At 35.4% G+C, this 24,194-nt stretch overlaps 2 protein-coding genes across 6 annotated transcripts; both read left to right on the top strand.

Annotated features, from left to right (window-relative positions):
• Positions 1 to 1,377: 1,377 nt before the first annotated feature.
• On the top strand, positions 1,378 to 16,247 carry LOC131936558 (ganglioside GM2 activator). Of its 5 annotated transcripts, none has more exons than XM_059293594.1 (5): positions 1,378 to 1,497; positions 8,667 to 8,793; positions 9,468 to 9,632; positions 10,345 to 10,518; positions 11,128 to 11,301. In XM_059293594.1, the coding sequence occupies exons 1-5, from the start codon at positions 1,490 to 1,492 to the stop codon at positions 11,269 to 11,271; spliced, it is 618 nt and encodes a 205-aa protein (XP_059149577.1). In that variant the 5' UTR covers positions 1,378 to 1,489; the 3' UTR covers positions 11,272 to 11,301. The 5 variants fall into 5 exon arrangements, with proteins under 5 accessions (XP_059149577.1, XP_059149578.1, XP_059149580.1 ...); XM_059293595.1 differs by lacking the exons at positions 8,667 to 8,793; positions 9,468 to 9,632; positions 10,345 to 10,518; positions 11,128 to 11,301 and adding exons at positions 2,583 to 2,709; positions 4,315 to 4,479; positions 4,865 to 5,038; positions 5,744 to 5,941 and having other exon boundaries at positions 1,379 to 1,497; XM_059293597.1 differs by lacking the exons at positions 8,667 to 8,793; positions 9,468 to 9,632; positions 10,345 to 10,518; positions 11,128 to 11,301 and adding exons at positions 13,693 to 13,819; positions 14,490 to 14,654; positions 15,121 to 15,294; positions 15,902 to 16,247 and having other exon boundaries at positions 1,419 to 1,497.
• A 1,451-nt stretch (positions 16,248 to 17,698) lies between these two features.
• LOC131936560 (ganglioside GM2 activator-like) lies at positions 17,699 to 23,277 on the top strand. Its single transcript, XM_059293598.1, has 5 exons — positions 17,699 to 17,803; positions 19,530 to 19,656; positions 20,056 to 20,220; positions 20,468 to 20,641; positions 23,098 to 23,277. Exons 1-5 carry the CDS (start codon positions 17,796 to 17,798, stop codon positions 23,239 to 23,241), a joined length of 618 nt encoding a protein of 205 aa, XP_059149581.1. The 5' UTR covers positions 17,699 to 17,795; the 3' UTR covers positions 23,242 to 23,277.
• Positions 23,278 to 24,194: the final 917 nt, after the last annotated feature.

Here is a 24,194-nt window from a genome sequence, read left to right as displayed (position 1 = left end):
AGAAATGTAGATAATGTGTTATTAACAACCATGAAGACCTATTCTTTAAACGCGAGCTCAGAAGTTTACATGAATGATTTACAATTTGCCTATGTGAGAAACAACTTGCTGTTTTGATAACCTATAATGTACCGCACGGACATCGGTCCACACACACTGAGTTGGAACAGCCCGTAACCAACTCGCTTCATGGAATCAAAACTAGACGACTCTTAAAAACATACCATTTTCTCATACTAGATAAAAGTGTGTAAAAATAAGGCCTGCCGACAAAATCATCGATGAAGGGGTCCTAGTGGCAGGGGTCATTTTGAATGGGGTTGTTTCACTGGGAGACTCATTGTCTCTACGGGAACCCAATTGACTGAGGCCCTTTTGGCGGGAGTCCAAATGGCGGTAACCTATTTGTCGCGAGTTTAACATACGAAAGTCCTTATGTTGGGAGCTTATAAGATGGGGTCCATTTGTTGCTATCCCATTTGACGGGGTTCTTTTGTGGGGATCGTATTTGTGCCGCAAGATTTCTGAATTCAAAGATGCCATTGTTTACATGTTGCCATTATTTAATAATACGGTTTAATAATACAGTGAAAAATTATCAATTTTTTAAAGAAAAATTCAACTGTCATTTTTTTTGGGGGGGGGGGGGGGCGGGGGGTTGTATGCTTAGGTGAGACGTGGGGTCGGGGGTCTGGCTTTTTGTGACGATGTGGGACGGAGGAGATGGGGGGGGTAAAATCGTCAAAAAAAACGTGACGTCATTTATGGATGACCCCTAACCTCTTGTGGCCTTTTTCACACTAAATAGTTAAGGGATAAACATAAAAGCTGTTAAGTGGTAAAATATTTAAACGTGAACTGAGACGCATTAAAATTGATCTGGAATTAACAATGGGAGAAGCGAGACTATCATCCCGTGCATTACTTTCTGTTGAAAATGACTTATTGCAGGTAATGAAATTTGAGGACATATTCGAACTTTCTAACGCAATGAGACACAAAATTAACATAATGAAATAGCAAAGCCTTTTAAAATGTGAACATTACTATTCCGATTCAAAGTTAATATATTTGTATACTTGATACAAAATTTGTAAATTTGTAGTTGCTTTATTTTTCAACTTTCAAGTTAGATGATAAATTTACTTTTTCCTACAACCTTAATGAACGAATCTGAACTGAGCTGACTTGCCCATCTACATGCATTCTTCGTGAATATCTAGGCTCTACATGTAATTCTAACTTTTTCTTAGACTTGGACTTACAACCTATTTTTTTTAAAAAAAAGCTTAATTAAGACGGCTGCAGCGAGTTAGAATAATTAAAATGTCTACAGTCTGGAGATCATAGTTTGTGTTTTAAAGCCGGATCTTGATTAAAAGATACCGGGACAGCTATAAAAGAGTTAAGTGCGAGACTATTGTACAGCTAACGCTATAGATCCAGTCTAAAAGTTATCCAGTTTTCTTCACATCCTATAACAGATAACATGTTCACGTGAGTTGATGTTTTGTTTCAGTAGCTTGTTGGTCATTGTTTTATAGGTGTAGTAGCAAGTTGATGTTTTGTTTCAATAGTTTGTTGGTCATTGTTTTATAGGTGTAGTAGCAAGTGGATGTTTTGTTAGCTTTTTTTCAGTAGTTTGTTGTTCATTGTTTTAAAATTGTAGCAGTGAGTTGTTTTTTTCACTAGTTTGTTGGCAATTCTTTTAAAGATGAAGTAGCGAATTGATGTTTTGTTTCAATATTTTGTTTTTAGTGTTTTATTAGAAGTTTACAACATCTGTCTGAGTATAAAAATGTTGAATCTTAAAATAATAGATTCAGAGACTCTGACTAGCAACAGTAGAAGCAAGAAAGTATCAAGTCAGAAATTTAGCTATATAGTGCTACAATATGTCAGCTTATTTTCTCACATTGATTTATTTTTACTAACGATTTTCGCGACTGCATATTTAAAAGAACTTCTATAATAGATTTATGTAAATGTAGATAATCATCTGAATACTGCCTATGTATGCGTGGATATTCTATACACACGCTTAAACACACACACACATACACACACACACACACACACACACATATATATATATATATATATATATATATATATATATATATATATATATATATATATATATATATATATATATATATATATATATACATATATATATATATATATATATATATATATATATATATATATACATATATATATATATATATATATATATATATATATATATATATATATATATATATATATATATATATATATATATATTTATATTTATATATACATATATATATATATATATATATATATATATATATATATATATATATATATATATATATATATATATATATATATATATATATATATATATATATGCTCCGCGATGTTTGGGTTTTTGAAAGTGAATGCGCCGTGACAAAAAGTATTGAAAGTTTAATTTGGTTTTGACGGATACCTGATTATTACCATCGTAGGCTTATTAAACCATATCATGAGCCTTGTCTTTGAATACCACTTTTAATGGCAACGTTAAAAAAGTTAGAATACATTTTGAACAGGTTATGTTTTGTGCTGGCACTAGTGGCATATGCCTCTGGGTACCATTTGGGCGCGGACGAGATGGAGACACGCTCCGATTCGATCCTGAAATTTATGAGCAACGGAAATCAAAATGTCGGGGCCAAGGTAAGCACCCTGTTTCTTAAATTTGCCTTTTTTATTTTATTAAACATGAGGTAAAGTTAGACCTGGTACGTTGATCTACCTGTTTTATTTAGCGTGAGATTTTATTGAGCGTGAGATAGAAAAATCTACTTGTTTTATTTAGCGTGAGATAGAAGAGTCTACTTGTTTTGTTTAGCGTGAGATAGATGAGTCTACTTGTTTTATTTAGCGTGAGATTTTATTTAGCGTGAGATAGAAGAGTCTACTTGTTTTGTTTAGCGTGAGATAGATGAGTCTACTTGTTTTATTTAGCGTGAGATTTTATTTAGCGTGAGATAGAAGAGTCTACTTGTTTTGTTTAGCGTGAGATAGATGAGTCTACTTGTTTTATTTAGCGTGAGATTTTATTTAGCGTGAGATAGAAGAGTCTACTTGTTTTGTTTAGCGTGAGATAGATGAGTCTACTTGTTTTATTTAGCGTGAGATTTTATTTAGCGTGAGATAGAAGAGTCTACTTGTTTTGTTTAGCGTGAGATAGATGAATCTACTTGTTTTATTTAGCGTGAGATTTTATTTAGCGTGAGATAGAAGAGTCTACTTGTTTTATTTAGCGTGAGATAGATGAGTCTACTTGTTTTATTTAGCGTGAGATTTTATTTAGCGTGAGATAGAAGAGTCTACTTGTTTTATTTAGCGTGAGATAGATGAGTCTACTTGTTTTATTTAGCGTGAGATTTTATTTAGCGTGAGATAGAAGAGTCTACTTGTTTTATTTAGCGTGAGATAGATGAGTCTACTTGTTTTATTTAGCGTGAGATAGAAGAATCTACCTGTTTTATTTAGCGTGAGATAGAAGAGTCTACCTGTTTTATTTAGCGTGAGATTTTATTTAGCGTGAGATTTATTTAGCATAAGATAGAAGAGTCTACTTGTTTTATTTAGCGTGAGATAGAAGAATCTACCTGTTTTATTTAGCGTGAGATAGAAGAGTCTACCTGTTTTATTAAGCGTGAGATAGAAGAATCTACCTGTTTTATTTAGCGTAAGATAGAACAGTCTACCTGTTTTATTTAGCGTGAGATAGAAGAATCTACCTGTTTTATTTAGCGTAAGATAGAACAGTCTACCTGTTTTATTTAGCGTGAGATAGAAGAGTCTACCTGTTTTGTTTAGCGTGAGATTTTATTTAGCGTGAGATTTATTTAGCGTGAGATTTTATTTAGCGTGAGATTTTATTCAGCGTGAGATAGAAGAGTCTACCTGTTTTATTTAGCGTGAGATAGAAGAGTCTACTTGTTTTATTTACCGTGAGAGGAGAATAGAGTGCCGATCATTTTGAAAAGATAAAACGTTTTATGTTTCTTTGAACGCTGCATATGAATTACGTTATCCCACCCTAAGGCGTGACGTTTACTCAAAAATAGCTATATATTGTCCCTGTTAAAGTCCTGTGGAAATTACGGACTTCAAATATTCAATTCTATAGAGCTGATCTTTCACTGATGTTTGAGTGTTTAATATACGAGTGACTAGAACTAGTTTACAGACTTGATTATAATAAAATTATTTTAACTAGCTGCGAAAAATTACGTCATCAATCAAGAACTGTTTGGTTACCTTCCCCAGAAAACTCAGTTGGTTAATTTTTCCTTTAACAACTGCGCCGACCCAAAAACCGAGATCGCTCCACTGAGCAATGTCCAGATTTCCCCTGATCCGATCAAACTGCCAGGAGTAGCAAAAGTCTCCGGAAATATTGCCATCAAATCCCAGTTTGGAGCTCCCTTACAGGTAAAAAATAAAAAGTAGATTTAATTAAAATTGATTTTAAAGAACGAAACCAATGTTAAGTAGTGGGGGTACTTGGGAATGTCTGAATTGGCGAGCTAGTGGTCAAATGGGGAGGTCAGTGACCACTGCAATGGTCACTCGACAGTTGGTCAGACGCTAATCCTACATTCCAGCGTCAGTTGGCCAGACGCTAATCCTACATTCCAGCGTCAGTTGGCCAGACGCTAATTCTACATTCCAACGTCAGTTGGTCAGACGCTAATCCTACATTCCAACGTCAGTTGGCCAGACGCTAATCCTACATTCCAACTTCAGTTGGCCAGACGCTAACCCTACATTCCAACGGTTTCCTAAAACTATATTTGTTTTTGTCTCCTTCCCTCAGGCTAAGCTGGACGTGTGGGAGAAGAACCAAGAAACTAAGTCTTGGGACTACATCGAATGCCGTGGATCCCTAGGCTCATGCACCTACTCAGGCCTGTGCAACTTAATGGCGGAGATCGATTGCCCAGATGCTCTGAAGAAACTCGGCTTCAATTGTAAATGTCCTTTCCCAGCGGTGAGTGATTTTCTTCTCGCTCTATGCGGGAGAGAACTTTCGAATTTGAAATATATATATATATATATTTTTAAAAGCTTAGTTAACCTGAGTCTCAGTTATGTAGCTATTATTTTAAGAATTGTCTCCACTATACTGTCAATAACGTTCAGACATTCAGCTTTGGTTTATTATAAGTTAAATTAGCTAAAAATTTAAATGGTGGCCAGTTGTTTTTATTCATTTTTTTCCCATTTCTACATCAGATAATGTAATTTTTCTTTTGTTTACTTAGCAATTATGCTGACAATTGTGTGTGTGTGTGCGTGCGTGTGTGTGTGTGTGTGGACAATTGTGTGTGTGTGTGTGTGCGTGCGTGCGTGCGTGCGTGCGTGCGTGTGTGTGTGTGTGTGTGTGTGTGCGTGTGTGTGTGTGTGTGTGTGTGTGGAGGAGTTGGTCTATAGTGGCAAAAGAAAATTAGGCTCAACCAAGATTATGTTGCCTAATTAAATACAGTCTAATGTGTTGCCCAAAAATTTAGGAGCTATGCAAACATTTAACAAACACAATTAACTTCTGAAAACGAGAATAACATTTTTTTTTAAAATGCCAACAGCATGAAGGCATAGTAGTTGGTGTTTATGTATCGTTCTCTCAAGTTTAATCCGAGTAAAAAAAAGTGTTCCTCTACACAAGTTGATTTTTTTTTCAATATTTTTTTTTCAGGGCAATTTCACGATCCAACAACTGGAGGTCCCACTAGAAAAATTCCCTATACCTGTCAATGGTGAATTTAAGATCAAGGCAACGGTGACCTCTGGTGATAAACTAGTGACTTGCGCCCAAGTTGATATCAATATCGTCGACTAGCTGCAACACTACCTAGGCATAGTTCTAAAGAAATTGTATATATATATATATATATATATATATATATATATATATATATATATATATATATATATATATATATATATATAATATATATATATATATATATATATATATATATATATATATATATATATATATATATATATATATATATATATATATATATATATATATATATATATATATATATATATATATATATATATATATACAATATTATTAAGACTACATATAATCATTTTCTTTTGCATTCGAGAAATAATAAATGGACCATATAGAAATCTTTTAAAAATGTTTGCTTGTTTTTCCAATGTAAAATGAATGTGAAAATGTCTATAGTAAAAAAAGGCAACCACTTATTGAGATAATTTTTCGGCGCTGGCACGGGGCGGCCGCCCCACCCGCCCTCCCCAAGCTACGCCTCTAAATGCCACTAATTTTAGAAATTTTTATAATGTGTTATTAGCACCCATGAAGACCTGATGTTTAAACGCGAGCTCAGAAGTTTAAATGTAAATGTATGATTTACAATTTGCGTACGGGAGAAACGATTGCTGTTTTGATAACATACAATGTACGGCATGGACGTCTATCCACAACCATTTCGTCCGATGGACGTCATCCAACACGTTTGATGGACGTCATGACAGATGACCCTTGATGTAAAAACACACAATTTTCTCATACTAAACGATGTAAAAATAAGGCTGCCGACAAAGAGCCACATACATTTTATCATCTAATGGTTTTGGTCAAGCTAATTTTGAAGAGTATCGATGAAGGGGTCCTACTGGCAAGGGTCATTGTGAAAGGGGTTTTTTTTTCACCGGGAGACTTATTGTCTTTATGGGAACCGTATTTAATGAGGTCCTTTTGTCTGGAGTCCAAAGCCTGTTTGTCGGAAGCTTTTTTACGGAAGCCCTTTTGTTCGGAGACTTTAGGACGGAGTCCATTTAACGCTGGCCTTTTTTGACCGGGCTCTTTTGTCGGGGTGGTTTTGGCACCGTAAGGTTAACTCGCAAAAGCGGGAGAAATCCTTAAGATTTCTTAAGTCAAAGACGTCATTGTTTACACGCTGTGAATATCTATCACTATGTTTACCTCTTGTGATAGTACAAAAATCTCTAGCCTTTTTCACACTAAATATTGCAGAAATAAACATGAAAACTGTATTGTGGTTAAATGTTTAACATGAACTGAGACGCATTAAAATTGATCTGGAATCAACAATGGTAGAAGCACGACTGTCATATCTTGCATTACGTTCTGTTGAAAATGACTTATTGCATGTAATGAAATTTGAGGACATATTCGAATTTTCTAACGCAAAGAGACACAAAATTAACTTAATGAAATATGAAAGCTTAAATTTTGAACAGTACTGTTCCGATTCAAAGTTAATATATTTGTATACTTGATACAAAATTTATAAATTTGTATTTGCTTTATTTTTCAACTTTCGAGTTAGGTGATAAATTTACTTTTTCCTACAACCTTAATGAACGAATCTTAACTGAGCTGACTTGCCCATCTACCTGCATTCTTCATGAATATCTAGGCTCTACGTGGAATTCTAACTTTTTCTTAGACTTGGACTTACAACCTATTTTTAAAAAACTTAATTAAGACGGATGCAGCGAGTTAGAATAATTAAAATGTCTACAGTCTGGAGATCATAGTTTGTGTTTTAAAGCCGGATCTTGATTAAAAGATATCGGGACAGCTATAAAAGAGTTAAGTGCGAGACTATTGTACAGCTAACGCTAAAGATCGAGTCTACAAGTTATCTAGTTTTTTCACATCCTACAACTGACACCATGTTCACGTGAGTTGATGTTTTGTTTCAGTAATTTGTTGGTCATTGTTTTATAGGTGTAGTAGCAAGTTGATGTTTTGTTTCAATAGTTTGTTGGTCATTGTTTTATAGGTGTAGTTGATGTTTTGTTTGCTTTGTTTCAGTAGTTAGTTGGTCATTGTTTTATAGGTGTAGTTGATATTTTGTTTCAATAGTTTGTTGGTCATTGTTTTATAGGTGCAGTAGTGAGTTGATGTTTTGTTTGTTTTGTTTCAGTAGTTAGTTGGTCATTGTTTTATAGGTGTAGTTGATATTTTGTTTCAATAGTTTGTTGGTCATTGTTTTATAGGTGTAGTAGAAAGTTGATGTTTTGTTTTAGTAGTTTGTTGGTCGTTGTTTTATAGGTGTAGTAGCAAGTGGATGTTTTGTTTCAATTGTTTGTTGATCATTGTTTTAAAGATGAAGTATCGAATTGATATTTTGTTTTTAGTGTTTTATTAAAAGTTTAAAACCTCGGAGTATAAAAATGTTGGATCTTGAATAATAGGTTTAGAGACTCTGATTAGCATTAGTAGAAGCAAGTAAGTATCAAGTCAGAGTTGTAGCTATATAGTGTTACAATATGTCAGCTTATTTTCTCACGTTGATTTTTTTCTACTAACGATTTTCGCGACTGCATACTTAAAAGAACTTCTTTCATAGATATATGTAATTGAAGATGATTATCTGAATACTGCCTATGTATGCGTGGATATACTAGACACACATACATATATATAACTATATATAATATATGCTGCGCGATGTTTGGGTTACAAAAAAAAGTTTTGAAAGTTTAATTTGGTTTTGACGGAGACCTGATTATTACCATTGTAGGCTTATTAAACCATATCATGAGCCCTGTATTTGAATACCACTTTTAATGGCAACGTTAAAAAAGGATGAATAAATTTTGAACAGGTTATGTTTTGTCCTGGCACTAGTGGCATATGCCTATGGGTACCATTTGGGCGCGGACGAGATGGAGACACGCTCCGATTCGATCCTGAAATTTATGAGCAACGGAAATCAAAATGTCGGGGCCAAGGTAAGCACCCTGTTTCTTAAATTTGCCTTTTTTATTTTATTAAACATGAGGTAAAGTTAGACCTGTTACGTTGATCTACTTGTTTTATTTAGCGTGAGATAGAAGAGTCTACCTGTTTTATTTAGCGTGAGATAGAAGAGTCTACCTGTTTTATTTAGCGTGAGATAGAAGAATCTACCTGTTTTATTTAGCGTAAGATAGAACAGTCTACCTGTTTTATTTAGCGTGAGATAGAAGAGTCTACCTGTTTTATTTAGCGTGAGATAGAAGAGTCTACTTGTTTTATTTAGCGTGAGATTTTATTGAGCGTGATATTTTATTTAGCGTGAGATAGAAGAGTCTACTTGTTTTATTTAGCGTGAGATAGAAGAGTCTACTTGTTTTATTTAGCGTGAGATTTTATTGAGCGTGAGATTTTATTTAGCGTGAGATAGAAGAGTCTACTTGTTTTATTTAGCGTGAGATAGAAGAGTCTACTTGTTTTATTTAGCGTTAGATTTTATTGAGCGTGACTTCAAATATTCAATACTATAGAGCTGATCTTTCACTGATGTTTGAGTGTTTAATCTACGAGTGACTAGAACTAGTTTACAGACTTGATTATAATAAAATTATTTCAATTAGCTGCGAAAAATTACTTCATCATTCAAGAACTGTTTGGTTACCTTCCCCAGAAAACTCAGTTGGTTAATTTTTCCTTTAACAACTGCGCCGACCCAAAAGCCGAAATCGCTCCACTGAGCAATGTCCAGATCTCCCCTGATCCGATCAGATTGCCAGGTGTAGCAAAAGTCTCCGGGAATATTGCCATCAAATCCCAGTTTGGAGCTCCCTTACAGGTAAAAAATAAAAAGTAGATTTAATTAAAATTGATTATAAAGAACGAAACCAATGTTAAGTAGTGGGGGTACTTGGAAATGTCTGGATTGGCGAGCTAGTGGTCACATGGGGAGGTCAGTGACCACTGCAAATGGTCACTCGACAGTTGGTCAGACGCTAACCCTACATTCCAGCGTCAGTTGGCCAGATGCTAATCCTACATTCCAACGTCAGTTGGCCAGATGCTAATCTCACATCACAACGGTTTAGGCGTCAGTTGGTCAGACGCTAATCCTACATTCCAACGTCAGTTGGCCAGATGCTAATCTCACATCACAACGGTTTAGGCGTCAGTTGGTCAGACGCTAATCCTACATTCCAGCTTCAGTTGGCCAGATGCTAATCCTACATTCCAACGTCAGTTGGTCAGAATCTAATCCTACATTCCAACGTCAGTTGGCCAGATGCTAATCCTACATTCCAGTGGTTTAGGGGTCAGTTGTTCAAAATCTAACCCTACATTCCAACGGTTTAGGGGTCAGTTGTTCAGAATCTAACCCTACATTCCAACGATTCACAAGTAAATTGCTCAGAGGCTAATCCTACATTACAAGGGTTTAGGGGTCAGTTGTTCAGATGCTTATCCTACATTCCAGCGTCAGTTGGCCAGATGCTAATCCTACATTCCAACGGTTTCCTAAAACTGTACTTGTTTTTGTCTCCTTCCCTCAGGCTAAGCTGAACGTGTGGGAGAAGAACCAAGTAAATAAGTCTTGGGACTACATCGAATGCCGTGGATCCCTGGGCTCATGCACCTACTCAGGCATGTGCACCTTAATGGCGGAGATCGATTGCCCAGATGCTCTGAAGAAACTCGGCTTCAATTGTAAATGTCCTTTCCCAGCGGTGAGTGATTTTCTTCTCGCTCTATGCGGGAGAGAACTTTCGAATTTGAAATATATATTTTTTTTTAAAAGCTTAGCTAACCTGAGTCTCAGTTATGTAGCTATTATTTTAAGAATTGTCTCCACTATACTGTCACTAACGTTCAGACATTCAGCTTAGGTTTTTTTATAAGTTAAATTAGCTAAAAAATGTAAAGGTGGCCAGTTGTTTTTATTCATTTTTTTCCATTTCTACATCAGATAATGTAATTTTTCTTTTGTTTACTTAGCTAATATGATGGCAATTGTGTGTGTGTGTGTGTGCGCGTGCGTACGTGTGTGTGTGTGTGTGTGTGGAGGAGGGGGTCTATAGTGGCAAAAGAAAATTAGGCTCAACCAAGATTAAGTTGCCTAATTAAATACAGTCTAATGTGTTGCCCAAAAATTTAGGAGCTATGCAAACATCTAACAAACACAATTAACTTCTGAAAACGAGAATAACATTTTTAAAAACTGTCAACAGCATGAAGGCATTGTAGTTGGTGTCTATGTATCGTTCTCTCAAGTTTAAGCCGAGTAGAAAAAAGTGTTCCTCAACACAAGATGATTTTTTTTCAATATTTTTTTTCAGGGCAATTTCTCGATCCCACAACTGGAGGTCCCACTAGAAAAATTCCCTATACCTGTCAATGGTGAATTTAAGATCAAGGCAACGGTGACCTCTGGCGGTAAACTAGTGACTTGCGCCCAAGTTGATATCAATATCGTCGACTAGCTGCAACACTACCTAGGCATAGTTCTAAAGAAATTTATATATATATATATATATATATATATATATATATATATATATATATATATATATATATATATATATATATATATATATATAATTAAACACTAAGACTACATATAATCATTTTCTTTTGCATTCGAGAAATAATAAATGGACCATATAGAAATCTTTTAAAAATGTTTTGTGTTTGCTTGTTTTTTCAATGTAAAATGAATGTGAAAATGTCTATAGTAAAAAAAGGCAACTACTTATTGAGATAATTTTTCGGCGCTGGCAAGGGGCGGCCGCCCCACCCGCCCTCCCCAAGCTACCCCTCTAAATGCCACTAATTTTAGAAATTTTTATAATGTGTTATTAGCACCCATGAAAACGTTTTGTTTAAACGCGAGCTCTGAAGTTTAAATTTAAATGTATGATTTACAATTTGCGTACGGGAGAAACGATTGCTGTTTTGATAACATACAATGTACGGCGTGGACGTCTATCCACAACCATTTCGTCTGATGGACGTCATCCAACACGTTTGATGGACGTCATGACTGATGACCCTTGATGTAAAAACACACAATTTTCTCATACTAAACGATGTAAAAATAAGGCCTGCCGACAAAGAGCCACATACGTTTTATCATCTAATGGTTTTGGTTAAGCTAATTTTGAAGAGTATCGATGAAGGGGTCCTACTGGCAAGGGGTCATTTTGAAGGGGTTTTTTTTTCACCGGGAGACTTATTGTCTTTATGGGAACCGTATTTAATGAGGTCCTTTTGTCTGGAGTCCTAAGCCTGTTTGTCGGAAGCTTTTTTTACGGACGCCCTTTTGTTCGGAGACATTAGGACGGAGTCCATTTAACGCTGGCCTTTTTTGACCGGGCTCTTTTGTCGGTGTCGTTTTGGCACCGCAAGGTTAACTCGCAAAAGCGGGAAAAATCCTTAAGATTTCCTAAGTCAAAGACGTCATTGTTTACACGCTGTGAATATCTATCATTGTTTACCTCTTGTGGGTAGTACAAAAATCTCTAGCATTTTTCACACTAAATATTGCAGAAATAAACATGAATACTGTATTCTGGTAAAATGTTCAACATGAACTGAGACGCATTAAAATTGATCTGGGATCAACAATGGTAGAAGCACGACTATCATATTTTGCATTACGTTCTGTTGAAAATGACTTATTGCGGGTAATAACATTTGAGGACATATTCGAATTTTCTAACGCAAAGAAACACAAAAGTAACATAATTTAATTGCGAAGCTTAAATTTTGAACCATACCGTTCCGATTTAAAGTTAATATATTTGTATACTTGATACAAAATTTGTAAATTTGTAGCTGCTTTATTTTTCAACTTTCGAGTTAGGTGATAAATTTACTTTTTCCTACAACCTTAATGAACGAATCTTAACTGAGCTGACTTGCCCATCTACCTGCATTCTTCATAAATATCTAGGCACTACGTGGAATTCTAACTTTTTCTTAGACTTGGACTTATAACCTATTTTAAAAAGCTTAATTAAGACGGCTGCAGCGAGTTAGAAAAATTAAAATGTCTACAGTTTGGAGATCACAGTTTGTGTTTTAAAGCCGGATCTTGATTAAAAGATATCGGGACAGCTATAAAAGAGTTAAGTGCGAGACTATTGTACAGCTAACGCTAAAGATCCAGTCTAAAAGTTATCTAGTTTTCTTCACATCCTACAACTGACACCATGTTCACGTGAGTTGATGTTTTGTTTCAATAATTTGTTGGTCATTGTTTTATAGGTGCAGTAGCAAGTTGAAGTTTTGTTTCAGTAGTTTGTTGGTCATTGTTTTATAGGTGTAGTAGCAAGTTGATGTTTTGTTGCAATAGTTTGTTGGTCATTGTTTTATAGTTGTAGTAGCGAATTGATGTTGTGTTGCAATATATTGTTTTTAGTGTTTTATTAGAAGTTTACAACCTCTGACTGAGTATAAAAATGTTTAATCTTGAATAATAGGTTTAGAGACTCTGACTAGCAATAGTAGAAGCAAGAAAGTATCAAGTCAGAAATTTAGCTATATAGTGCTACAATATGTCAACTCATCTTCTCACGTTGATTTTTACTACTAACGATTTTCGCGACTGCATACTTAAAAGAACTTCTATAATAGATTTATGTAAATGTAGATGATCATCTGAACACTGCCTAAGTATGCGTGGATATTCTAGACACACATACATAATTATATATAACTATATATATATAATATATGCTGCGCGATGTTTGGGTGACAAAAAAAAGTTTTGAAAGTTTAATTTGGTTTTGACGGAGACCTGATTATTACCATCGTAGGCTTATTAAACCATATCATGAGCCTTGTCTTTGAATACCACTTTTAATGGCAACGTTAAAAAAGTTAGAATACATTTTGAACAGGTTATGTTTTGTGCTGGCACTAGTGGCATATGCCTCTGGGTACCATTTGGACACGGACGAGATGGGGACAGACTCCGATTTGATCCTGAAATTTATGAGCAACGGAAATCAAAATGTCGGGGCCAAGGTAAGCACCCTGTGTCTTAAATTTGCTTTTTTTATTTTATTAAACATGAGGTAAAGTTAGCTACCTGTTACGTTGATCTACCTGTTTTATTTAGCGTGAGATAGAAGAGTCTACCTGTTTTATTTAGCGTGAGATAGAAGAGTCTACTTGTTTTATTTAGCGTGAGATTTTATTGAGCGTGAGATTTTATTGAGCGTGAGATTTTATTTAGCGTGAGATTTTATTTAGCGTGAGATTTTATTTAGCGTGAGATAGAAGAATCTACCTGTTTTATTTAGCGTGAGATTTTATTTAGCGTGAGATTTTATTTGTGAGATTTTATTTAGCGTGAGATTTTATTTAGCGTGAGAGGAGAATAAAGTGCCGATCAATTTGAAAAGATAAAACATTTCATGTTTCTTTGAACGCTACATATGACTGACGTTTATGCAACCCTAAGGCGTGACGTTTACCCAAAAATAGATAGATCTATATATTTTCCATGTTGAAGTCCTGTGGGAATTACGGACTTCAAATATTCAATACTATAGAGCTGATCTTTCACTGATGTTTGAGTGTTTAATCTATGCATGACTAGAACTAGTTTACTGACTTGATTATAATAAAATTATTTCAATTAGCTGCGAAAAATTACTTCATCATTCAAGAACTGTTTGGTTACCTTCCCCAGAAAACTCAGTTGGTTAATTTTTCCTTTAACAACTGCGCAGACCCAAAAACCGAAATCGCTCCACTGAGCAATGTCCAGATCTCCCCTGATCCGATCAAACTGCCAGGAGTAGCAAAAGTCTCCGGAAATATTGCCATCAAATCCCAGTTTGGAGCTCCCTTACAGGTAAAAATAAAAAGTAGATTTAATTAAAATTGATTATAAAGAACAAAACCAATGTTAAGTAGTGGGGGTACTTGGGAATGTCTGGATTGGCGAGCTAGTGGTCACATGGGGAGGTCAGTGACCACTGCAATGGGTCACTCGACAGTTGGTCAGACGCTAATCCTACATTCCAGCGTCAGTTGGCCGGATGCTAATCCTACATTCCAACGACAGTTGGCCAGATGCTAATCCTACATTCCAGCGTCAGTTGTCCAGACGCTAACCCTACATTCCAACGGTTCACAAATAAATTGCTCAGGGGCTAATCCTACAAAGGTTTTGGCGTCAGTTGTTCATATGCTAATCTTACATTCCAACTTTAGTTGTTCAGATGCTAATCCTACATTCCAACTTCAGTTGGCCAGACGCTAACCCTACATTCCAATGGTTTCCTAAAACTATACTTGTTTTTGTCTCCTTCTCCCAGGCTAAGCTGGACGTGTGGGAGAAGAACCAAGAAACTAAGTCTTGGGACTACATCGAATGCCGTGGATCCCTGGGCTCATGCAGCTACTCAGGCCTGTGCACCTTAATGGCGGAGATCGATTGCCCAGATGCTCTGAAGAAACTCGGCTTCAATTGTATATGTCCTTTCCCAGCGGTGAGTGATTTTCTTCTCGCTCTATGCGGGAGAGAACTTTCGAATTTGAAACATATATATATATTTTTTTTAATAGCTTAGCTAACCTGAGTCTCAGTTATGTAGCTATTATTTTAAGAATTGTCTCCACTATACTGTCACTAACGTTCAGACATTCCGATTAGGTTTTTTTTTAAAGTTAAATTAGCTAAAAATGTAAATGGTGGCCAGTTGTTTTTATTCATTTTTTCCGTTTCTACATCAGATAATGTAATTTTTCTTTTGTTTACTTAGCTAATATGATAGCAATTGTGTGTGTGTGTGTGCGCGTGCGTGCGTGTGTGTGTGTGTGGAGGAGGGGTCTATAGTGGCAAAAAAAAATTAGGCTCAACCAAGATTAAGTTGCCTAATTAAATACAGTCTAATGTGTTGCCCAAAAATTTAGGAGCTATGCAAACATTTAACAAACACAATTAACTTCTGAAAACGAGAATAACATTTTTTTTAAAAATGCCAACAGCATGAAGGCATTGTAGTTGGTGTTTATGTATCGTTCTCTCAAGTTTAAGCCGAGTAGAAAAAAGTGTTCCTAAACACAAGATGATTTTTTATCAATATTTTTTTTCAGGGCAATTTCACGATCCCGCAGCTAGAGATCCCACTAGAAAAATTCCCTATACCTGTCAATGGTGAATTTAAGATCAAGGCAACGGTGACCTCTGGTGGTAAACTAGTGACTTGCGCCCAAGTTGATATCAATATCGTCGACTAGCTGCAACACTACCTAGGCATAGTTCTAAAGAAATTATATATATATATATATATATATATATATATATATATATATATATATATATATATATATATATATATATATATATATATATATATAAAAAAAATTAAATATTAAGACTACATATAATCATTTTCTTTTGCATTCGAGAAATAATAAATGGACCATATAGAAATCTTTTAAAAAATGTTTTGTGTTTGCTTGTTTTTTCAATGTAAAATGAATTTGAAAATGTCTATAGTAAAAAAAAGGCAACCACTTATTTAGATAATTTTTTGGCGCTTGCAAGGGGCGGCCGCCCCACCCGCCCTCCCCAAGCTACGCCTCTAAATGCCACTAATTTTTGAAATTTTTATAATGTGTTAACTGTTATTAGCACCCATGAAGACCTGTTGTTTAAACGCGAGCTCAGAAGTTTAAATTTAAATGTATGATTTACAATTTGCGTACGGGAGAAACGATTGCTGTTTTGATAACATACAATGTACGTCATGGACGTCTATCCTCAACCATTTCGTCTGATGGACGTCATCCAACACGTCTGATGGACGTCATGACTGATGACCCTTGATGTAAAAACACACAATTTTCTCATACTAAACGATGTAAAAATAAGGCTGCCGACAAAGAGCCACATACATTTTAACATCTAATGGTTTTGGTTAAGCTAATTGTGAAGAGTATCGATGAAGGGGTCCTACTGGCAAGGGTCATTTTGAAGGGTTTTTTTTTTCACCGGGAGACTTATTGTCTTTATGGGAACCGTATTTAATGAGGTCCTTTTGTCTGGAGTCTAAAGCCTGTTTGTCGGAAGCTTTTTTTACGGAAGCCCTTTTGTTCGGAGACTATAGGACGGAGTCCATTTAACGCTGGCTTTTTTTGACCGGGCTCTTTTGTCGGGGTCGTTTTGGCACCGCAAAGTTAACTCGCAAAAGCGGGAGAAATCCTTAAGATTTCCTAAGTCAAAGACGTCATTGTTTACACGCTGTGCATGTGTATCAATATATGGTTACCTCTTGTGATAGTACAAAAATCTCTAGCCTTTTTCACACTAAATATTGCAGAAATAAACATGAAAACTGTATTGTGGTAAAATGTTTAACATGAACTGAGACGCATTAAAATTGATCTGGAATCAACAATGGTAGAAGCACGACTGTCATATCTTGCATTACGTTCTGTTGAAAATGACTTATTGCATGTAATGAAATTTGAGGACATATTCAAATTTTCTAACGCAAAGAGACACAAAATTAACATAATGAAATATGAAAGCTTAAATTTTGAACAGTACTGTTCCGATTCAAAGTTAATATATTTGTATACTTGATACAAAATTTATAAATTTGTATTTGCTTTATTTTTCAACTTTCGAGTTAGGTGATAAATTTACTTTTTCCTACAACCTTAATGAACGAATCTTAACTGAGCTGACTTGCTCACCTACCTGCATTCTTCATGAATATCTAGGCTCTACGTGGAATTCTAACTTTTTCTTAGACTTGGACTTACAACCTATTTTAAAAAGCTTAATTAAGACGGCTGCAGCGAGTTAGAATAATTAAAATGTCTACAGTCTGGAGATCATGGTTTGTGTTTTAAAGCCGGATCTTGATTAAAAGATATCGGGACGGCTAAAAAAGAGTTAAGTGCGAGACTATTGTACAGCTAACGCTAAAGATCGAGCCTACAAGTTATCTAGTTTTCTTCATAGTCTACAACTGACACCATGTTCACGTGAGTTGATGTTTTGTTTCAGTAATTTGTTGGTCATTGTTTTATAGGTGTAGTAGCAAGTTGATGTTTTGTTTCAATAGTTTGTTGGTCATTGTTTTATAGGTGCAGTAGTGAGTTTATGTTTTGTTTGTTTTGTTTCAGTAGTTAGTTGGTCATTGTTTTATTGGCGTAGTTGATGTTTTGTTTCAGTAGTTTGTTGGTCATTGTTTTATAGGTGTAGTAGCAAGTTGATGTTTTGTTTCAATAGTTTGTTGGTCATTGTTTTATAGGTGCAGTAGTGAGTTGATGTTTTGTTTGTTTTGTTTCAGTAGTTAGTTGGTCATTGTTTTATTGGCGTAGTTGATGTTTTGTTTCAGTAGTTTGTTGGTCATTGTTTTATAGGTGTACTAGTGAGTTAATGTTTTGTTTCAATAGTTTGTTGGTCATTGTTTTATAGGTGTACTAGTGAGTTAATGTTTTGTTTCAATAGTTTGTTGGTCATTGTTTTATAGGTGTAGTAGTGAGTAGATGTTTTGTTTCAGTAGTTAGTTGGTCATTGTTTTATAGGCGTAGTTGATGTTTTGTTTCAATAGTTTGTCGGTCATTGTTTTATAGGTGCAGTAGTGAGTTGATGTTTGTTTTGTTTCAATAGTTTGTTGGTCATTGTTTTATATGTGTAGTGGCGAGTTGATGTTTTGTTTGTTTTGTTTCAATAGTTTGTTGGTCATTGTTTTATAGGCGTAATTGATGTTTTGTTTCAGTAGTTTGTTGGTCATTGTTTTATAGGTGTAGTAGTGAGTTGATGTTTTGTTTGTTTTGTTTGAGTATTTTGTTGGTCATTGTTTTATAGGTGTAGTAGTGAGTTGATGTTTTGTTTGTTTTGTTTGAGTATTTTGTTGGTCATTGTTTTATAGGTGTAGTAGCAAGTTGATGTTTTGTTTTAGTAGTTTGTTGGTCGTTGTTTTATAGGTGTGGTAGTTAGTTGATGTTTTGTTTCAGTAGTTTGTTGGTCATTGTTTTATAGGTGTAGTAGCGAATTGATGTTTTGTTGCAATATTTTGTTTTTAGTGTTTTATTAGAAGTTTACAACCCCTGTCTGAGTATAAAAGTGTTGAATCTTAAAATAATAAGTTTAGAGACTTTGACTAGCATTAGTAGAAGCAAGAAAGTATCAAGTCAGAGATTTGGCTATATTATAGTGTTACAATATGTCAGCTTATTTTCTCACGTTGATTTTTCCTACTAACGATTTTCGCGACTGCATACTTAAAAGAACTTCTATCATGGTTATATGTAATTGAAGATGATTATCTGAATACTGCCTATATATGCGTGGATATTCTAGACACACATACATATATATAACTATATATATATAGTATATGCTGCGCGATGTTTGGGCGACAAAAAAAAGTGTTGAAAGTTTAATCTGGTTTTGACGGAGACCTGATTATTACCATTGTAGGCTCATTAAACCATATCGTCAGAGTTTCTTCCAGGCATCTCCGAAGAAAGTCTACCGCCCCCCCCCCCCCGAACGAAATGGTATTTATATAGAAAATATATACTTTTGACAGTGTCCGCCCCCCCCCCCCCCGGAAATTGATGTCCGCCCCCCCCCCCCCCTGAAATTTTAAGTTCACCCCCAGAGAAAAAAGTCTGGAAGAAACACTGCATATCGTGAGCCCTGTATTTGAATACTACTTTAAATGGCAACGTTAAAAAAGTTTGAATACATTTTGAACAGGTTATGTTTTGTCCTGGCACTAGTGGCATATGCCTCTGGGTACCATTTGGACACAGACGAGATGGAGACACGCTCCGATTCGATCCTGAAATTTATGAGCAACGGAAATCAAAATGTCGGGGCCAAGGTAAGCACCCTGTTTCTTAAATTTGCTTTTTTTATTAAACATGAGGTAAAGTTGGCTACCTGTTACGATGATCTACCTGTTTTATTTAGCGTGAGATAGAAGAGTCTACTTGTTTTATTTAGCGTGAGATTTTATTGAGCGTGAGATTTTATTTAGCGTGAGATTTTATTTAGCGTGAGATAGAAGAGTCTACTTGTTTTATTTAGCGTTAGATTTTATTGAGCGTGACTAAAGTGACTTCAAATATTCAATTCTATAGAGCTGATCTTTCACTGATGTTTGAGTGTTTAATCTACGAGTGACTAGAACTAGTTTACAGACTTGATTATAATAAAATTATTTTAATTAGCTGCGAACAATTACTTCATCATTCAAGAACTGTTTGGTTACCTTCCCCAGAAAACTCAGTTGGTTAATTTTTCCTTTAACAACTGCGCCGACCCAAAAGCCGAAATCGCTCCACTGAGTAATGTACATATCTCCCCTGATCCGATCAAACTGCCAGGAGTAGCAAAAGTCTCCGGAAATATTGCCATCAAATCCCAGTTTGGAGCTCCCTTACAGGTAAAAAAAATGTAGATTTAATTAAAATTGATTATAAAGAACGAAAGCAATGTTAAGTAGTGGGGGTACTTGGGAATGTCTGAATTGGCGAGCTAGTGGTCAAATGGGGAGGTCAGTGACCACTGCAAATGGTCACTCGACAGTTGGTCAGACGCTAATCCTACATTCCAGCGTCAGTTGGCCAGATGCTAATCTCACATCACAACGGTTTCCTAAAACTGTACTTGTTTTTGTCTCTTTCCCCCAGGCTAAGCTGAACGTGTGGGAGAAGAACCAAAAAACTAAGTCTTGGCACCACCTCAAATGCTTTGGATCCCTGGGCTCATGCAGCTACTCAGGCCTGTGCACCTTAATGGCGGAGATCGATTGCCCAGATGCTCTGAAGAAACTCGGCTTCAATTGTAAATGTCCTTTCCCAGCGGTGAGTGATTTTATTCTCACTCTAGGCGGGAGAGAACTTTCAAATTTGAAATATATATTTTTACTAGCCGTCCCGGCCAGGCCCTGCTCTGGCTTCTGTGAAAAACCTTTCTGTTAAAGACATGTGTGTTTAGTAATCATCATAAACCCGGCATTGCCCACCCAAACCACAACCAACCAAAACCAAAACAACAAAACGCAAACATAACGCTAACACAATTACAAATACAAACGAAAACAAAAACCTAACAACAAACCCAACCACAACCACAAACACCAATACAAACACAAAGAAAAAACAAACAAAAAAGCAAACGAAAACAAAAACCTAACAACAAACCCAACCACAACCACAAACACCAATACCAACCAATAACAACACACAAAAAACGAAAAAGCAAACGAAAAACAAACCAAATCCAAACGCAAAACCAACCAAAAACACAAATACAAACCCAAAAAAAAGACAAACAAAAACGAAAAAAGAAAGAACAAAAACGAACCAAATCAAACCGCAACCACTAACGCAAACCCAACCTAAACACAAAGAAAACACTAACGCGAAAATAAACGCAAAGTGCTCACAGTCTAGCCCGGGGCGGAATCGCCTGTTTTAGCTTAATAAACGACTATAGTACCCCAACTTATTCATAGTCTTTTGCACTCACTTAAACGAACGCGCCTGTTTCAATTTAATGAACAATTATAATACTCCAAGCTTATCCGTAAAATACCTACAACATTTGCACTTGATCGATCCCCGCTAATTATGTAATTATTTTTTTTCCCAACACCAAAACAAAGTAATAATAAAATACTTAAAAAAAACTTTTTAAAAAACCACGTTTTTCTTGTGGACTAAAAAGTAGAAAATAACTATTTACATACATTTGATGACAAAAAACGTGGGTACGTTCACCATCAAATTTCCCGACCCATCTGCCCGACCCACGTTTTTTGTCATCAAATGTATGTAAATAGTTATTTTCTACTTTTTAGTCCACAAGAAAAACGTGGTTTTTTAAAAAGTTTTTTTTAAGTATTTTATTTTCTCCTTTTTAGTCCGTTGCTACACATGAAAAACGTGTTTTTTAAAAAAGTTTTTTATATAGTTTATTTTCTACTTTATCTAATGACTTGATTAAGTATGAATTGACTAAGTGTTTATAAATACACGGACTAAAAAAATCTTGAGCGCCCAGGATTCGAACCTGGGTTGTCGCGGCCACAACGCGAAGTACTAACCACTATACGATCACGGCCAGCGCGCTCACATCGATTGGGGCCGAAGTAACTGTGTCAACAAGCCTCCAGTCTTGTCGGTATCTTTAGAAATCATGTCCTCAATTTTATGGTCCTTTGGGCGTAATTAAATTAAGCTAATTACTGTCTCTAATTGCTAGTTTTTATGATTGCATCTGAAATTGTTAGGCGAAAGTAACCTGCATGCCAAATTTCAGATCTATAGAGCAATCAGAAGTGGGCTAATTTTCGATGTCAATTTTAACAACAAACACATCCACGCGAAGCTGAGTTAATAAAAACGTGTTAAAAAAAAAGTAAATTCTTTTCCACTAATGCAATGGTTTTTATAAAGGGAAGTAATTGTGTTTTCCTAATTTATCAAAGGGAAGAAAGTGCTATAGGACTAAATAAAGACATAATTAGAATTTTTGTAAAAGATGATATTTTTTTAAAACTTGTGTTTAATGAACATGCCGAAAATTATTACTTTCAGTTTGATAAATGAAAATTATTTCCCATAACTTTCAATATTAATTTTTTAACTCATAAATTTAGACCATAAGGACTTTAATTATCTAACACTTAAATCCATCGAAGACCCACGACAGAATTGAGCTTTATATATTAGATACATTTTTTTAATAGCTTAGCTAACCTGAGTCTCAGTTATGTAGCTATTATTTTAAGAATTGTCTCCACTATACTGTTACTAACGTTCAGACATTCCGATTAGGTTTTTTTATAAGTTAAATTAGCTAAAAATTTAAATGGTGGCCAGTTGTTTTTATTAATTTTTTTCCATTTCTACATCAGATAATGTAATTTTTCTTTTGTTTACTTAGCTAATATGATAGCAATTGTGTGTGTGTGTGTGAGCGCGCGTGCGTGTGTGTGTGTGTGTGTGTGTGAGTATGTGTGTGTGTGTGTGTGTTTGTGGAGGAGGGGGTCTATAGTGGCAAAAGAAAATTAGGCTCAACCAAGATTAAGTTGCCTAATTAAATACAGTCTAATGTGTTGCCCATAAGTTCAGGAGCTATGCAAACATTTAACAAACACAATAAACTTCTGAAAACGAGAATAACATTTTTAAAAACTGTCAACAGCAAGAAGGCATAGTAGTTGGTGTTTGTGTATCGTTCTCTCAAGTTTAAGTTTAGTAGAAAAATGTGTTCCTCAACAAAAAATGTTTTTTTTTTCAATATTTTTTTTCAGGGCAATTTCACGATCCCGCAGCTAGAGATCCCACTAGGAAAATTCTCTGAACCTGTCAATGGTGAATTTAAGATCATGGCAACGGTGACGTCTGATGGTAAACTGGTAACTTGCGCCCAAGTTGATATCAATATCGTCGACTAGCTGCAACACTACCTAGACTAGACATAGGTCTAAATAAATGTTTTATATATATATATATATATATATATATATATATATATATATATATATATATATATATATATATATATATATAATTAAATACTAAGACTACATATATTCATTTTCTTTTGCATTCGAGAAATAATAAATGGACCATATAGAAATCTTTTAAAAATGTTTTGTGGTTGCTTGTTTTTTCAATGTAAAATGAATGTGAAAATGTCTATAGTAAAAAAGGCAACCTTTCTTCTTCTTCTTCGTTCTTAATTATTAGTGTTGAAGGGGATCGAGATTTATCTGCCAGTGGGTTTGAACTCGAGACTTTGTTCGAATTTGTCAACCATGAGCTTTTTTTGCCGACTCGACCACGCCTCCAACACAATTAAGCTTTACGTGTCAACTGGTTATGCGCCATTGAGGCCATTGACTCCGATTTCAGCCTGCTTTTCTTTTTGGATTTGCTTCCATAGCCTTTGTCCAACCAAGAACAAACTACAAGGCAGCAGTTGTTTGATTTTGGAGTTGTCTCTCCTAGAAGAGTGGCTGTCCCCAGCTAACGAGCCTCATCTGCCCGAGCGTTCGAACTCGAGGCTTTTCGGTTTAGCAACCATGAGCTTTACCGACTCGACCACGCTTTTTTTCGCGCAACATATATCCGACACAAGTTACAGTTAACAACTCGCCCCTTTAGTCCGGATGGCAGTTATGATTTATTTCAACCTAATCGTTCAACTTTTTAGAAGTTTGTAGCTTGATTGTGTCTCGTTCTTCACCAGTAAGAGACACATAGTTTTTGTCGACCTGGGTCGAATAAGCCAGAATGGAAACGGAAAATTGTTGGCAGAACTCGCGAAGGACACATTTTCTCTTTCCCCTCTGGTGTACTCTGCAGTTTCCACCAACACAAACACATATACACAACAAGAAAGAGT

This window comes from Physella acuta, unplaced genomic scaffold, assembly GCF_028476545.2.
Source record: "Physella acuta isolate Inbredline_101_S28 unplaced genomic scaffold, ASM2847654v3 ptg000180l, whole genome shotgun sequence".
Taxonomy (NCBI): Eukaryota; Metazoa; Mollusca; class Gastropoda; family Physidae; genus Physella; species Physella acuta.
This window is presented reverse-complemented; position numbering and strand designations above follow the sequence as displayed.